The sequence below is a fragment of the Perna viridis genome, chromosome 1, assembly GCF_037379345.1.
Source record: "Perna viridis isolate PV_CMFRI_1.1 ecotype Kerala chromosome 1, ASM3737934v1, whole genome shotgun sequence".
NCBI lineage: Eukaryota > Metazoa > Mollusca > Bivalvia > Mytilida > Mytilidae > Perna > Perna viridis.
This window is the reverse complement of record NC_142445.1, coordinates 39199405-39216072: the sequence shown is the minus strand read 5'-3', so window position 1 is coordinate 39216072 and position 16668 is coordinate 39199405. Positions and strand designations below refer to the sequence as shown.

At 32.5% G+C, this 16668-nt stretch overlaps 2 protein-coding genes across 4 annotated transcripts in view; both read right to left on the bottom strand.

Annotated features, from left to right (window-relative positions):
• LOC148628702 (patched domain-containing protein 3-like) overlaps window positions 1-10889 on the bottom strand; it is a 63822-nt gene extending 52933 nt beyond the window's left edge. For both annotated transcript variants that reach the window (XM_088592850.1, XM_088592859.1), the window contains exons 1-3: window positions 10661-10889; window positions 8866-9112; window positions 8124-8194 (exon numbers count right to left, since the gene is read on the bottom strand). In XM_088592850.1, coding sequence (XP_088448976.1) covers window positions 8124-8194; window positions 8866-9112; window positions 10661-10776 — 434 coding nt within the window. In that variant the 5' untranslated portion in view covers window positions 10777-10889. The remainder of the gene's footprint in view (window positions 1-8123; window positions 8195-8865; window positions 9113-10660) is intronic.
• A 3019-nt stretch (window positions 10890-13908) lies between these two features.
• LOC148628701 (transportin-1-like) overlaps window positions 13909-16668 on the bottom strand; it is a 30367-nt gene continuing 27607 nt past the window's right edge. For both annotated transcript variants that reach the window (XM_088592726.1, XM_088592734.1), the window contains exon 22: window positions 13909-16071. The gene's annotated coding sequence lies outside the window, so the exon portion shown is untranslated. The remainder of the gene's footprint in view (window positions 16072-16668) is intronic.

Genomic DNA, 16668 nt, shown 5'->3' with positions numbered 1-16668 from the left:
TAAGATACATGGTTGGAAAGCCTACATATTTTTATTTTTGATATTTTGTTTAAAATCCTTTAGTAAACAAAAAATAGCTCTTGGTTTTTCATATAACCCGTGCTCATAGGAGATAAAAATTGTATAGAATGCACTGTAGATTTCAAAATTAAGGGAGATAACTCTGTAAATGACACTCAAATACAATAAAATCTATTGGATTTTCAATGTTAATTATCTCCTAAGAGCAGGCAGATTTGAATGAATAATTGCACATTTCATAGTTTAGACCCATAAAACAACTTATTTACAAAAATTAAAATATGTAGCCTTTTTTGGGGTGTATCACATTTTTCAGATTTTGCATGATTCTTACAAAGACAGCCACTTAATTTAAACTGCATGATTTATTAAGTACATATAGTTGAAAAAGGAATAGATATGATGAAACACAACATGACCAAAATCCATAATAGTAAATTCTTCCAGAGATCACAAAAAGGTCCTCAACAAGCGTTGACACACCTTTTGAAAAGAAAGTGGATCCAGGGTATATGAAAAAGTGATAACAATCACACCAGAATGCAAAAAACAATCAGCAAAGGGCAGTCCATTGGTCATCAATGGACAATGAGAAGTAACCAGCATCCAGCGTCACCCTTCGACTCGCCCCTGAAACCATTATACAGATCCATGAAATTTTAAAATATACATGACTGAAAAAAGCTATGGCTCATACTGTTTTGTGAACTTTTCTTGTGGTATATTTTTCAAGACTTGCTGGGTCAAACAAATTCTCGATGATATAAATTTCGTAGTAAGATATAGTAATGTCTTAACTAAACAAAATTAAACCAGGAAATTTCATTTGAAAATTTCATGACCAAGAATGTAGCAAAAATTTCAACATTTACAGAAATCCAAGACTAATACATGCTCGACCTGCATCATCATACATATTAGCAATATATAAGTGTCTTCAATAAATATATATTAACACTAAGCAAGTTAAACTCAATTTAATAGAAAGATGGACAGACAAACAGACTGAGTCCAACTGCTTCTAGATCTGCATTCATTGTTGGAGACAAGTTGATAAGAACAATTTCTTCCATTTGAAACAACTGGTCTGTGACATTTATGTCTGATTAAGGAATATGAATCTACTTGGACTTACTAACGATATCAAGACTGTTTGGTTCTTGTGTACTAATAACAAGATCTTGGTGCTTCTCAGAAAAATTGACATCTTGGTTCTTGCACAATGATAAGAAAGTCTTGTGTTTTTAGATATACTGATAACCTTATCAAGGACTTGTGCACTGAAATCAAGATTTTGGTGCTTCTCAGAAAATTCGATATCTTAGTTTTTGCACAATGCTAACAAAGTCTTGCAGTGTTCTAGGATTTTTCAGAAATTGAGGTTTCCTCTGGAAAAATCCATATAAAATCCACTTTCCCACAGTCAATGACTGCTTTCCTAACAAATCCTTACAGCATATGAAGTTTTCAACTTGCCACAGGAAAGTTTAACTAAGTACCTAACTTTCCCTGACCCAAATTTCACTTGCCCCAAGTGACGGGAAATAGGAATCCTAGAACACTGTCTTGTGTTTTTTAGATATACTGATAACCATATCAAGAACTTGTGCACTGATATCAAAATCTTGGAGGCTTCTAAAAGAAACTGATAACAATATTAAGGTTTTGCAGGGTGCTACTCAGAGAAACTGAAAAACAAGATCAAGGACTTGTACCCAGATAAAAGGCCTAGTGTAAAGAAGTATATTTTTTAATATCAAGATATCTTGGTTCTTGTACACTGATATCAAGATCTTGGCTGTTTCTTACAGAAACTGAGAACAATATCAAGGACTTATGTATAGAAATCTAGGCCTTCTGTGTCCTCAAGAGAAACTTGATATCAAGGCCTCTCAAGCAGATATATGATAGAGAATTTTATACAATTTTTTATATGTATCGTGCCAAATTGTTCCTTTACCAATATTGGACCTTGACATGGGCCTAAGCCTAATATCGGGGTTTTGGAATGATAAGGAACTTGATTTGGAAAATTTACGTTCAAACTATTAATTTATTAAATCATCAAATTTCATAAATGTCCTGTAATAAAAGAAAACAACCCAAGGTGCAAATGGACAACTTGACTTCTTAGCAAAAAACTGCATTTTATGTAAAAAACCTTACATTTTCTGTCTTTGAGCAACTTCATATTTTAATGAGTTTCTAACCCTGCTACATGCTTTTCCTGATATGGACAAATATGTTATACAGGTTCATCTGATGAGTACAGACATGTACCCCACTCAGGTACAATCACCCTTATGCAATTTTTTGTAAGGATGAAAAACTTTTCTTTCTTTGCAATCTTCTAGAAATGCATAAGAACCAAAAAATTGGTATGTTCATATAAAAAGTAAAAAAAAAAGTGATTCATTGATGTCCCATGTCCCTATGTTTCAATTTGAACTTGTTCATAGTTATTCAAAGTTCTTTAGTCATAAAAAGTAATTATACCAAGTAAAATGGTTTACTTCAGGTAATAAAGTTGGTCTTTCCTTGCTTGAATGACCATTATCTAATCAACAGCTTTAGGTAATTACCAGGTAACTGGATAATTGAAAAGGAGATCTATACTTTCTACCAAACATTGATTCCAATGCCTATGGAATAGAATAATACAAAGTAGAAATATCCTTCTTAATTGTCCATGAAATTCATCAGGTAATGGACATTTCATCAAAAGAAGACCAACACTCTCCAATGAAGTTAATTGTTTTACTTGCTATAATTACTTTTAACTATAGGGAATATGGAAAAATTATAGATAAGATCAAAATGAAACATTTGGACACTGGACATCCAATTATAAAAAAAAAACTAAACAATCACACAGTTTTGTACATGTAAATCTGTTGTATTATTAAAATCATGCCATACATGCTGATAGTAAATAGATTTTCAATCATTAGCTAGTACAGCTGAAACATCTGTTGCAAAAAACATCACGAAAAGTGCATATCATTTGTATAATTTTCAATTAAAGTACATGTATAAAATAATTGCATGTGGTATTCAATTTCACATTTGAGCCAGACTTCTGACTATAATATCTGATCTTATCTACCATGCCTTTATATGAAATTAAAATAAACGATCCCTACTTTGTCAATAGACCGTTCACATTACTTTGAAAATTGATTATAAAATTTTTGCTTTTATATATCAGAAACAATCTTATAAATATGTATACATTTCTTCATGAAAATACATGATGATGATAATATATGGATGTGAAAAATTGGCAAAAAGAATTCTGGATGTTTATCAAAGGGTGAAGTAATTAATAACAGAAATCAGCCCCATGAATATGATTCTGAAATATATAGCAATAACTGTCATAGGTTGATCCAGGGGGTGGGATAGCCCAAGTCCCCAGTAAAATCAGAATATTTTTAAAAAGCTAAGTCTGAAGTAAAAATTCTGGATCTGCTAGTGGTTGCTTAATTAATGTTTGTACTTGTTAAAAAAAAAAAAACAAAAAAGCCTGAAATTGATCCAAAACTAACACAGACACAATTTTCATATGTTAAACTGAAATGATAGTAAAAGTTGTCATTTCCATGTGTTCAAATCTATTTACAACATAAAAAACAGGAAATTTTGCCATAGAAAAGAATAGTATAGAGCAAAAAAATTAAAAATTAGATGTATCTTAAAAAAGACATGAATATATGCTGTAGAAAACTATCATAAATCTAATTTTTCTAACATTCTATTTAAAAATTTCTGAACAAATCCAGTGATGCAGTGCTCAAATAGTGGTCTTTCCAAATACTAGTAAAGAAATATTATATTGTCAGGTAGGTGAGTTTTTGACATGCATGCTTTTTGTATTTTTCCCATTTTGTCTGATTCTTACAAAGACCTATATTTAATGCAAAAAGGGATAACAAGATAAAGACAAATTATAAATACTTCATCAGTGTGATTTTGAACAGAAACACCACATTCAATGCTTATATTTCTCGATGAACTTTGTGGGGGGTCCCCAACTATGAAAATAACGGAATTGGCTTAAAATACATGCTAAAAAACATTGGTTTGTGTTATAAAAAGCTTATTGCAGGATGGAATTATTTTCCTGGTCAAATTAAGTTCCTAACTCAATATAGCAGTATGAAATTGGATACTCAAATCATTTCCAATAGAAACTCAGTGCCATACAAAAGCATTACACTCAATGAGACAAATTGGAAGAATCTAATTGCTTTAAACAATCTTGAAAAGTCTTCTGTTCTTTAACAATCAATAAACAAACAGCTAAAACAGACTTCTTGCTTGTTTCTAAAAAAATAAGAAATTGATTCAGCAATCACTGTACAGAAAACACAATAAGACCTATGCTAGTATATGCACTTTGGATTGAATATTGAAAAAAATTAAAGAAATGCCATGATCAACAAACAAAAATTCAGTAAAGCCATAAGGAGGTTATTTAATTTTTTCATTAAAACTAAAGAGGGAGGCATTTCTTTTAATTTTGTTAATATCCCTCCCCCAAAAATTAGAAGTAAAGGGGGAACATAAAATATTTATTATTGCCAGATAGAATGAAAAATACATTTTTTGCTGAAAATACCGTAGATATACTTTTAAAGTCTTAAAATTGTCTTCTTGAGTTAGTTTCAATTCAGTCATACTGATAACAAGCGGCTCCAAGGAGCCTGAATGTAGACCTTATAATAAGGATCATTTCAGCAATTGAAAGAATTTGCTCATGGTTTTGGAGATATATGAGAAAAACTTCAGACTGACCCCTTTGTTCTATTTTAGTAGCAGCGACTATGTTTTTCAACAGATCAAAAATCCCTACAGAAGTGCTATGAAAAATACCCTAAGAACATTCACACCTTTGACGAGGTGAGCTAAAAATTCAGAAAAAAAACATAACTGTGATTTGGATCCAAATCTAAAATAAGAGGTGTACAATAGGAATTTATAATGAAGATTTTGGGAAAGTTTCATTAAATTCCATTCAGAGTAAGATGCGTAGAAGATAAGAGATGGGTACCCCTATATCCCATATTCATAAATGATTAAGTCATGTTTTGCAATGTAAAATGGATTAAATTCTAAAATAGAAAATGTATAATGGGAATATGTAATAAAGATTCTGTGAAAATTTCATTTAATTCCATCCAGTAGTGTAGGAGGAGAAATGGATAAGAGATGGGTGCCACTCTGCATAACAAACAAGAGGCTCCCAGGAGCCTGAATCCCTCACCTGGTTAAATTTTGCTTTTCAAGGGCAATAAATTTAATTTGAAGTTGTCCAATAGTTTTGATTCAAAAAGACTTTGGTAGGTCTTATCATAAGGATCATTTCATAAACTGACAGTTTCTTTCTGTCTATCATAGTTTTCAAGATACTGGTTGAAAACTATTTAAAAAAATGTCATTTTTCCCCTTTACGGGCAATAACTCTTACAAGGAGTCATCTGACAACTTTTATTCCTGAAGACTTTTGTAGTCCTAATAATAAGAACATTTCAGCCACTGAAAGAATTTGGCTAAACCTAACAGATTTAGAGATATATGCAAAAAACTTCTGTCTGATCTCTATGTTCTATTTTTAGTAACAGCAGCCATGTTTTTCGACAGATCAAAAATCCCCACCACAGTTCTATACACCAAAAAACATTTGTACCAAGTTTGGTTTCAATTGGTCAAGTAGTGTCACAGGAGAAGGTTATGTAAAGAAAAAACATTAAAAATAACAAAAAACGTTGAAAAAGGACAATAACTTCAACATGGCTTAATGGATTAAACAAAAATTTGAATGCAGATAGATCTCACCATGCTAAACCCTTTTACCTGTTTCAAAAAAAGGAAGGAAGTATGGATGGATGGACAAAGTTTTGCAAGTGGGTGCATAACCACAAAAAAAAACTGTAAGCAAAGCTCACTAGGTGATACTCCCACTCCTCCTGCCCAGAAAAGTACACATACAAGTACAATACCCAAAAAGTCATTCAGATGAAAATGAAAAATATTACAAAATATAGCTGCAAAATGGTGAATGATGAAGAATAGGTGAAAAATTTTTGTGTCTGAGGAGTAGCAGATTAGAAGATGGTCTACCTTTGACAGAAGAAAAAATAGATGTAACCTGCATGACAACTTTATACCTGTTGCTTTTAAGCAGGGTTCCAAAAGGATCAGTTTCTGCTATTGATCATTTTCTTGATCACCTAGTACCATGGACAATGTTCATATTAATCATATAGATAAGTACAAAATGTATCATATGAATTATTAATAATGCACTTTTCCAACATCTAACATAATACATATTACAAGACATCGTTATGATAAAATAATTATTGATTTGTTTTTTTCTTATTAATCTGAATATATTTAATGCAAGGTTTTCCAATATAATTAAATAAGAAGTACAAACCTTAATATTTTCATGATAGGCATTTCTTTATGTTTAGACTAGAAGAAATGTGCCCATAGGTCATTATTCAACAACATAAGTGAATAGTGGGGCAAGCAACAAAAAATGTCCACATTCCATAGTACAACTCACCATGTTTTAAGCTAAATACAAACTTATATCCAATAATTCCTATGAACAGTTTATAAGTATAAAGTTACACAAGATATGTACACTAAGTTCAGAGAGGGTATGGGTAAATAGAAAGATGTGCATCTGAGAGGAAGTGGCAAACACACAAAACAATCCACCATGCTTCAGCTTTTCTACAAAGTTTCAATTCAATCTAATGAAGATAGAACTTACAAAAGCTTATAAAGCATTTGTACAAGAAGGTATATTTAAACAGACTCAAGCTTTTTCCTGAAGTTTTTCCTCAATCCACAATTACTTAAATATTTTTTTTTGTAATTACATATACAATTCCTCAGTTTTACTGAATCATATCAGAGAACACATACACGTAATGTGAAAGTTTTGTTTAGTTTTGTAGCACAGTCTTCACAGTAAACTTTTAAGTTCAAAAGATCATTTTTTTTTTTACAAATGTGACAGTTGGTTTGTAGTTACTCAATTTACAGACTGATGCAGCTAAAAGTGTCACACATGAGAATCATATGGCTTGCAATATACGAACTGAGTAGTATGTGATAATCATGTTTTGGTTTTACATATGATTATCACATGATTTTCATGTTTCAAAGCCAACATTAACATATGAGAATCATATGATAATCATATGACTATCACATGTATATTATCATATGATTATCATACATGTACGTGGCACATTTGGCTGTGTACCACCCTCTTTAAAAGCCTCAAGCCTCAAGTGGGCTACTACTTTATATTAGGTGTATAATGAACGCTGTGTAAGTTTGCAATGCAACACCCCGATGTTTTAGAGTTTGGGACAAAACAACAACGGGGACAAAATTTTAACACCTGAAAAACATAATGTACAACACAAAAGAACGTATATAAAAATACAAAATGTGACAAGGTATTAAAACAAAAAGCCTGAACCCCACCAATCTAGACATCACTGAAACTCCATTTTATCATTGTTTTACCCAGAGCCATACCCAGGGGTTAAATAATGACATAAATGGCCAGCCAGTGGTAAAACAATGATAAAATGGAGTTTCCATGATTTATTTTGATTATAATAGGACTAGTTTCTTCATATTTTTAATACAAGCAGCATATGTGTAGCACAAAATGTTGGCCATGTGTTAATCACTTTTTTACCATGACTGTAGTCTAAAGAGCTTTGAAGCACGTCATATTAGAATTAAAATTAGATCAATCAATTGTTCCATTAAGTCACTGCATGTAGGATATTATAACATCCTATCCTACTTTCTGTTCTGATGACCCTTCTCATCAGCCAATCTTATTTCATCTTTCACGACTTTGAAAGCATTATTAAAGGGAAAACCCCGAGGATTCTGAAAAGGTCATCTGACATGCAGTGGCTGAATGGAACAACTGATGGATCTAGTTTTAATTAGATTGGAATCCTGCATAAACAGGGGTGAAGTCAGCTCATTCTTGCCATCACCAATATGAGTTTTTTTTTAAATAATGAAATTTGTTATAATAAATTCCAATAACTTACTTAAAGCACATGTCCTCAAACCTCCTCCCATTCACTTCAATGTCAAGGACTTGCTGATACAAGTCATACATCTAAATAAATAAATAATAAACAAATTTTAGATACTTTCTATAAGGTAGGACACTGAAAAAATAATAGTCTCGTTTCCCGCTTCGAGCATGTAAAATTGGGAAGGTAGGTAGGAAATTAATTTATTTCTCAAAAACATTTCACATTGAGTAATTGGGGAAACAATCTAGACTTTAACCATGCTAGAGCCAAAATGGCAATAAAATGTTTAGGGAAGGCACAAAAAACTCAGGTAGGAAGGTTAGCAAGAAACGAACATATTTTTTGTGGCCTATATTAGAATTTACTAACATGTATTTTTTCAAATTCTACAAAAATAAAATAATTGTAAAGTCAATGCCCTAAGTGCACATATTTTCATACAACTAACAAAGGCCAGAAACTTAATTTGTAGATGTTTTGTCATCTTTCTATTTTCATGTTGTCTTATTACACAATTTAGTCAGATTTGTAAACCTGATTTTTTTCTAAGAGATCAATTAGAATCTTAGTTATGAAATCCACTTAGTGGTAAAGGCTAGATGATAATTTGCTCATGGTGGTTGGCTCATGGACATTTGGAAGATTCATTGTTCGTTGCCTGACTTTTGGTGGATGACTGTCTCATTGGCAATCATTCCATATCTACTTTTATATTTAACTACAATACAAGTACATGTTTCTATAAACTTACAGCATTGAAGGATCTGTCTGAAAGTACATTGTTTTCCGTAATAATCAGTGAAGCATATCTTGTTATAGGAGGAAATTTATCTAAAACCCATTTCCTTTCTGGTTGAATTCTTGAAAAATCTGGAACCCATAACTCAGCATCTTCTGTTGTCTGTTTGAAATCTTTCATTCCAATGCCAAATAGACCACAAACAGAGATACAAATAATGATGGTCCATATTGGATAAGTTGCGACTTTTTCTCCTAATCTACAAGTACAAATAAATACCACTAAACACAAAAAACATTAAGGAAAAATTCTTCACTGAGCATCTGCGAAAAATATTTTAAAGTTTCGTGTAGCAGGATTATGTACAATGTCTACTTGCTATATACAACTATCCCAATATGTTGTTTAAACACTTAAATAAAATGCTTCACAATGCACAGCTTGATATGATTGCTGAGGTTGGATATTGAACAGTTTGGTTAAGTATGGATACACCAATAAGTGTGATACAGCTATGAATTACTAAATCAATATGACAGTTGAAACAGGATAAGAATTTGAAAGAATTGATGTGGCCGCTTTTTGGCCCCTAATTACTCAATGATTCCAGTCACAACATCCCTAAGTCTATCCCAGGCTTTCTTTACCAGTGCAGCACCTTGTGGTACAATTTCAAAGAGGTTTGTTCACTTTAAGTCAAGTTACTGTCTGGACATGAGGAATATGCACATTTCTGGCCTTTTTCTTTTGCCAAGTTGACCCCCAAGACCCATTAAAAAATGTTCAAGTCTTAAACCCAAACCAATCTCAATCAGATCTAAGTGGCACAGAATACTGTTTTTAAAATTGATTTCACAGGGTACTATTTTTACATTCTTCTGTCTGTTGCCAAATGGGAAAACTATTACTCCCCCTAAAATTAATACATTTACAGTAACCAGATCTAGAACACCAAGTGACCGAAATGAAGAGTCATGATGGAAATTTCATGAGTGTTTTACATCTTAGTAAATTAGAAAAAGTACAAAACAGATCTAGATTTAAAATTCTAAGATTTTGTCTTTTAATTTTGAAACTAACATACATACTGTGAAAGTGCTATTGTTTGTGGGGTACCAATTTTCGTGGTTTTCATGGGTAGGCCAAACCATGAAATTTGGTTACCAACAAAAAGGAGATTTTCATTGATGTGTCTACTGAAAATCTCAAAACCACAAATTCAAGAACCCATATACTTCTGTTCCTTCTCTAATGATAACAGTATCTACTGTTTATGTCTCTGTGGCTCACAATTAAGGTCTTTTACAGGTGCACCTGCTTTACACTAAATTGACTGATTGATTTATTGAGGATGGGTGCAAGGGGTTGGCACCACCTTTTCATAAAAAAATTTTGTTATTTTCATGTCCCCTTTTTTCTGATGAATTTCAGCTAGCATCCTCCTTTCCATAGTGTCTGGATACGGCCCTGTTGTGTGTTAATGAGAGGCAGTCACTGAAGTCTTAGGTGTGACATAGCTAGGGGTCAAATGCACAACCTCTTTGGAAGTGACTAAGTCTAAGCTACCACAAGACCAATGAGGCAGTTGCCCTATCTTACAAGTAGCTCTTGTTCAGTTTGATCTAAAGGAAACAGAAAAACCTCTAATCCTTTTTTTGGATAAGGAGGAGCTCTAGACGATGCACAAGTCTATGCTTATATTAAGACTTTCTTTTCAAATAAATAACTATACATGTACTTGGGGATTCGGTGTTCAAACATAAGAAAACAGGCACCTTAATATACTATGAGTAAGCACAAAACTTACTTGTAAAACGTGTTCTCGAGACTGCCTATTATCTTGTCGCTAATCCATTTTAGATACGATCTTTTTCTTCTTGAATGTTTCCTAGTCGAGCATTTTTTATCCTCAAAGCTGGCCATACTGTCATGAATGAAGCTATGAGGAAATAATGTGACATAGTTGTATTTGTTTGGGTTCACATCATACTGTCTATAGTAATCTTACATTTTCCGGTGAATAGTGAAAATTGACCCACAACGACCGCCCATTGACCACGCCCCCTTTTTAGTAAACAGTTCAGTATTAAAAAAGGTCCGGTACTTGAACTTAAAAGTAAAATAAATCTTCAAAATATATGTGGGGGAAAATGCCCAGAATTTAATGACTCGGGTTAGGTTATTTTAAGTGGAATATTTTAATTGCATATTTGGAGCTTTTAAAACGGTTGCATTATAGACCTGTCATTAATTTAATTATAGGTCTCTGGTTGCATGTAATTGTTGTCAAAGTCATTTACATATCATTTGCTGCCTTTACCTCCATAATTCTGTGTGATTTATTTTTATGTCTTCTTTCTTACTTTCTTTCATTCATTCATTCATTCATTTGTTTGTTCATTCATTGGTGTATGTTTTGTTTTAATTATCTATATCAGTATTTTGCCTCGTATTAGTTTTTCTTTCTAATCCATGTTAGCTAGTGCCGACGAATCGGGAAATTGACCAACTTTGCATGTGCCATTTATAATGATTACGCTTAAATTCATATTTCATAAATACTAAACGTAAGAGGAAATTCGAAATGTTTTGAAAAAATGAGGGTGGGCAGTTTATCAAATATCATAGGTAAAGGCATAAAACATTTATCGCGAGGATTAGACTCTGCGAGTGACTCTCTTTAACACCTGAAAAGACCCGTCTAACAATTTTGATAGTAAGACATCGGATAAATAAATATATACATTACCGAAACTTTTTGAAAAATGCCATTCCTGAAAATGGGTGTACCCGGACCAGATAATTTTATGAGAAAAACACACTTTTGTATATAACGTTGTTGTTATTAAATAAGTTTGTCCGCTAGAAAAACAATTAAAATAGCTTACTTTCGGTTCAGTTTAATTCAGCAAGATTGATACAAAATGCAATCCTATATTTTGATATGTTTTGTGCTAAAGTTTTCGAAATCCATTTCATATAATTTCCTAGTAACCTCGGACTATACAGACGAAAGTGCTTATACTCTATTTTAATATTACTGGAAATAATATTGCATTTGTTCCCATGCTTCAAGTATTTTTGTGGAGTCCTTCAAACGGTCCGTAATACCGGAGCGGATCCAGAAATTGTGTACAAGGGTTTCAGGAAAAGGGGGTTCCGGGCTACTATTGGCACATTTTGCCAAAATTTTGCACATAACTATAAAAAGTTTCAAGAAGAGTGGGCACAAATCCCCTGGTTCGAGTCACCCACTACATTCTATGGATAAAATACACTATTCGTCAAAGAGTAGTTCTCGCCAGCAAGTAATTCTCGCATACCGATTTTCCATCCTCTCATGTGAAACAAGTCCAATATTATATTTTGCTCTAAAAATAGCTATCATACAACGATTTTCATCAAGAATTAAATTTTGTTGAGCAGATTGTCTAGAAATGCTTCAGTCTTGAACTCTCTGACCAGTATATTTGCAGTTTTAAAAGTTCTGGACGGGCACTACATTTGTGAAAGAAATGTCTTTGTGTGTGTGCGTGTGTGTGTGTGTTGTTAAATAGGTCACAGTTCAAAATAAGACAAAAACTAAGTAGGGAAAATATTCCACAAGATTTTGGTTTGACAGACTTTTTGTGAATAAGGCTCAGTGTGATACCGGAAAGAGCGAATTCGAATTTATGACAAGGAGTAAACGTAGGAGTTGTGATATGAAACTTCATAAGCGGGTGCTGAAGGGATGTTGCCACAGATGAAAGGAAAATTGGTTGACAAAACGGAACGAGTAGTCATCCTTTACCACGATCTCTTAGTGTAGGGTCAAGAAATGAGACTTACATCATAGTGTCTCCAAATTTTATCTCGAGTTCTTTAATTTGTGTAATGCGATGTATTAAATCCCGGAAACTAGGGTCGTTTCAAGATAATACGTCATTTATATTACAGCGTACACTCAGAGGAACAGGCGTAACGATGTTGTTTATTTTGAATTAGATCAGCTATATCCTATTGGTATTGTTCTTTTCACAAAGAATGAGTACCACGTGCTACATACAATCTAGGAGTATGCCTTTTCTGCAGAAACAACGATGTATTTTGGTTTTGAGTTGGGATTTAAACGGACGATGGGGAATAGTAATTTTGAGTTGAAAAATCACGTCTTGATGCTAGTGTATTCGGACAACAATCTAGCATTGAGGGTTTCCAGCTCATTCGAATTCGTCAGGATTTGTAACAAATTTGATCAGAACGATCGCGGTTACGTTTATAGGAGAGTTTTTCGTGATGTCATCACTTACCTGTGATTTGGTTTTGGTTGGCAAAAAATTCATTGAGTGACATGGGGCATTAACTTTCCTATACCAAGTTTGAAGAAAAAAGAAAAATTGTCAACCCGACTTCGGTAGTATGGAAACTTGTGATATTTCATAAAAATCCTTACAACTTTATATATTGGTAAGACGATGATTGTTGTTGACCAGTGAACAGTAAGGGTTATTACCATAATTTATACCAAAACATTCTTTTGTGGTATGAAGCCCTATGTAATTATTTAATTGCAATCCACTCATTTTTACTTATGCTATTGTTTGGATAAAAAAAAAACATGGCTTTGTGCCCTTTTCAGCCTCTGAATTCTAAAATATTCTGGTAGTACCATCAAAATTTATCCATGACTTTTGCGGAATAATGATAATTGATTCATAAATGGTTACATGAAATGCTATTTTTTGCCTTGAAATTTCGTAAGGATAGGGCCATAACCCTCAAAATCAATATCAATCTTCCTTTTATGGTTTGAAACATGTTGCAAAATTTTATTGATTCACCAACTAATATTCAAGTTCTCAATAGAAAATCAAAGTGTCTAAAAGGCTACATGGACAACATCAGCACCAAACCATTGTACAGCCTCAATTTTTTTGCATCATAAAAATAAATGCTTACTGTTCTTGGCAAAATAAAAACATTAAAGTGTTTTACATTGGATTTAGTAGTGTTCAGTAAATGTTATGGAAGCATGGCTAGAACTTCTAGTCTAGAGAAGTGATAACACAGTAGATAAGTTCACATTTATTTGAAGCATGCACAATAAAATTTATTTACAACAGCACTATTTCAAAATACATTGACGACAGTACCTAAGTGAGAACCAGTGTTGAAATGTATAATTTTTTTCTTTTTTTTCATAACTGAACTAGTAAACCAGTAGTATCCCAGAATTCTTAACACTTCCTGTGCAAAAATACCAAAGTAAATAACTCCTAACACAACATTCAAAATATACAATATTAAAAATTAAAAAGAACAAGAAAAAAAATAATTAAAAAAATAAAATCCTCACTGCAAAAATTATAAATAACAAATATATGTATAGATCACAGACAATTAAAAAATAAAAAAAATAAAAACAAGAACTACAAACCCAAACATTTCCCACCACATTTGCTTGGCAGATTTTTGGTGTATTTTTTACAGTTTGGCCTAAATCATTTAAGAAACTGTTGTCACATCTGTAACCAGTTTTAAAAGGGATTTTTGGTCTTGTTCATATGAATTTTAATGTTCCCTCTTTTTATCATGTTTTCAAAGACATGATAGCCACCAGGTAATTTACAAAGTTAATATGGTCCTATATCCCTGTGTTAGATTTAAGTATCCAAGCAAATGCAGTAAGAAATACCAAAGTTCAGTTCTCTCCTACCAAACCCTTTCAAGGTTATTACCTTGACCTTCACACCTATAATTAGGTCACAATGACAAATAATCAGTAATTTGTCGAAATAGCTCCAGTCGTGTTAATTCACTGGTTAAGCTCTTGAAGATGATTATGCTCAATCCTGGTCTTATACTTTGTATAATCTGAGTACAATACAGTAGGTTCCAGGTTACCTGAGGAGTATTGTAGAATACTGTCGAGTCAGAGAAATTCTTACTAAGTTATCTTAATTTCTTGTTAGAAAAAGAAAAAAAAATATAAGGGAAAAATGCTTACTGCAAAGCCTAAAAGCAATTCTGAATAATCTATTTTACAACTAAGAGATCCTCGATCTTCATCATGATTGAGGAAACAATATCTTGTATTATCATGCTATATAGCTTGAACACCCTGTATCCCCACATAAAATAATGCTGTAAATTTTTAACATAGTTCTAACAGCCCAATACACAAAGAAGCCATTGAAAATTCTTGTTTTATTTCTACTACAACCTCAAGTAACACTGGAAACCTCAGCCATCCTAATTGTGAAGATCAAACTCTTTCACTACAAATGTTTGAAAAATTCTAGAAAATATATACGGCAGTACTGCTGTCTGACACACAGTATTGTATAAATATGTAAGTGTAATTGGAGTTTCCAGAAAAAAGTTTATCCTTTGAAAACAATCCACATCAAGGTTTTTGTATCAATAAACATTAAACACTTTATTTCAATCAGAAAATTTAGCAAAAACATTAAAATAAAGGAAAGTTTATAGAAAAAAATCAAGCTATTATAATACAGACTTTTTAAAAATATTTTAATAGAAAAAATATCAGATATGGTGAAAGGTAACAATTGCACAAGGCTAAAACTTTAATGAAAAATAGTGAATACTTTCCGAAATCACCAAAAGGTCAAAGCCTGCAATTCTAGTTTTTACATATCATTTGAATATATATGTAAATAAAAAAAAAAACTCAATTTCTGGAAACTCCCGCAAACACAACAGATATGGGAAACTTCTATTTAAATCGTAGACATAAGTGTACCAAAAGTCCTAAAGTAAGGAATACTAAAGAAGTCATGACAAACAACTATTAATATAGATGTTATTTAAACAGACAATATTGGGACGAAACATACACTGCAAAAGTGATGTTATACAATACAAAGTCTCAGAAAGCATGCAAATAGGCTATGATGTATTCTAAACATTCCTTAAGGATGCCAAAAATATTGTGGAATATGATTTAATATACGTTTAACGCGAGCCCTCCCAGTGACGCGACCCTCCCTTTCCGCGAGATGTGTAAAATTTGGAGCTGCAGCCACAGCATTATGGGTAATTTGGGAAATGGATAAAAATAAATTCCCCATCTTGTATTACCATTGTTACAATGCTGTGTATTGCAGAGGTCCCCCTACGCGTTGGCCCTCCCCTTCGCGATGCCAACCCCATGTGTGTTGACCCATGGTGCTATGGGATATTCCCGACAGCACATTCCCTTAACCCCATGACCTGAAAAAGAAAAGAAAAATACTTTAAGTTCATGACAAACTTATGACAGTTAGTTGATTTCAATATTCCTATGACGAACGGAATTATTTTTAAAGAGAAATCATCATCAATGCTCCAGGTTTGTTTTTGTTTAATAATCAATGGTATCAGACTGTCTGTCTCAGAAACAGAGATTATCTCATGGTTGGTTGTCTCAATATACTTTCACTCAAAATACATATTCCATGAATTCAGATCATAATACGAATACAAAAACATCATTAATGATCAATTGTATTTAGTTCAAATCATTTCTGAATTCACTGGATTTCGTAAGTCAGATTTAACTGACTTATTTTTCAAGACTGAAAGTCACTGTAAATTACAATGTCCTGGTGAAACATGGTGAAGAACTTTTGGGTCATGTACAACCATGTTAGTTATTCAATTTTAAAGTGTTTTGCTTTTTTGTTTTGTCTTGTTTTTTTTTTGTACTTTTTTACAAATGAAATATGGCAGTAATTGTTTTGGCCAAACAATACATCATATTGAACATATTTTTTAACTGTAAAATCATTTTTGTTTCCTGCATCACCATTTTGCATGAGTATGAGTTTC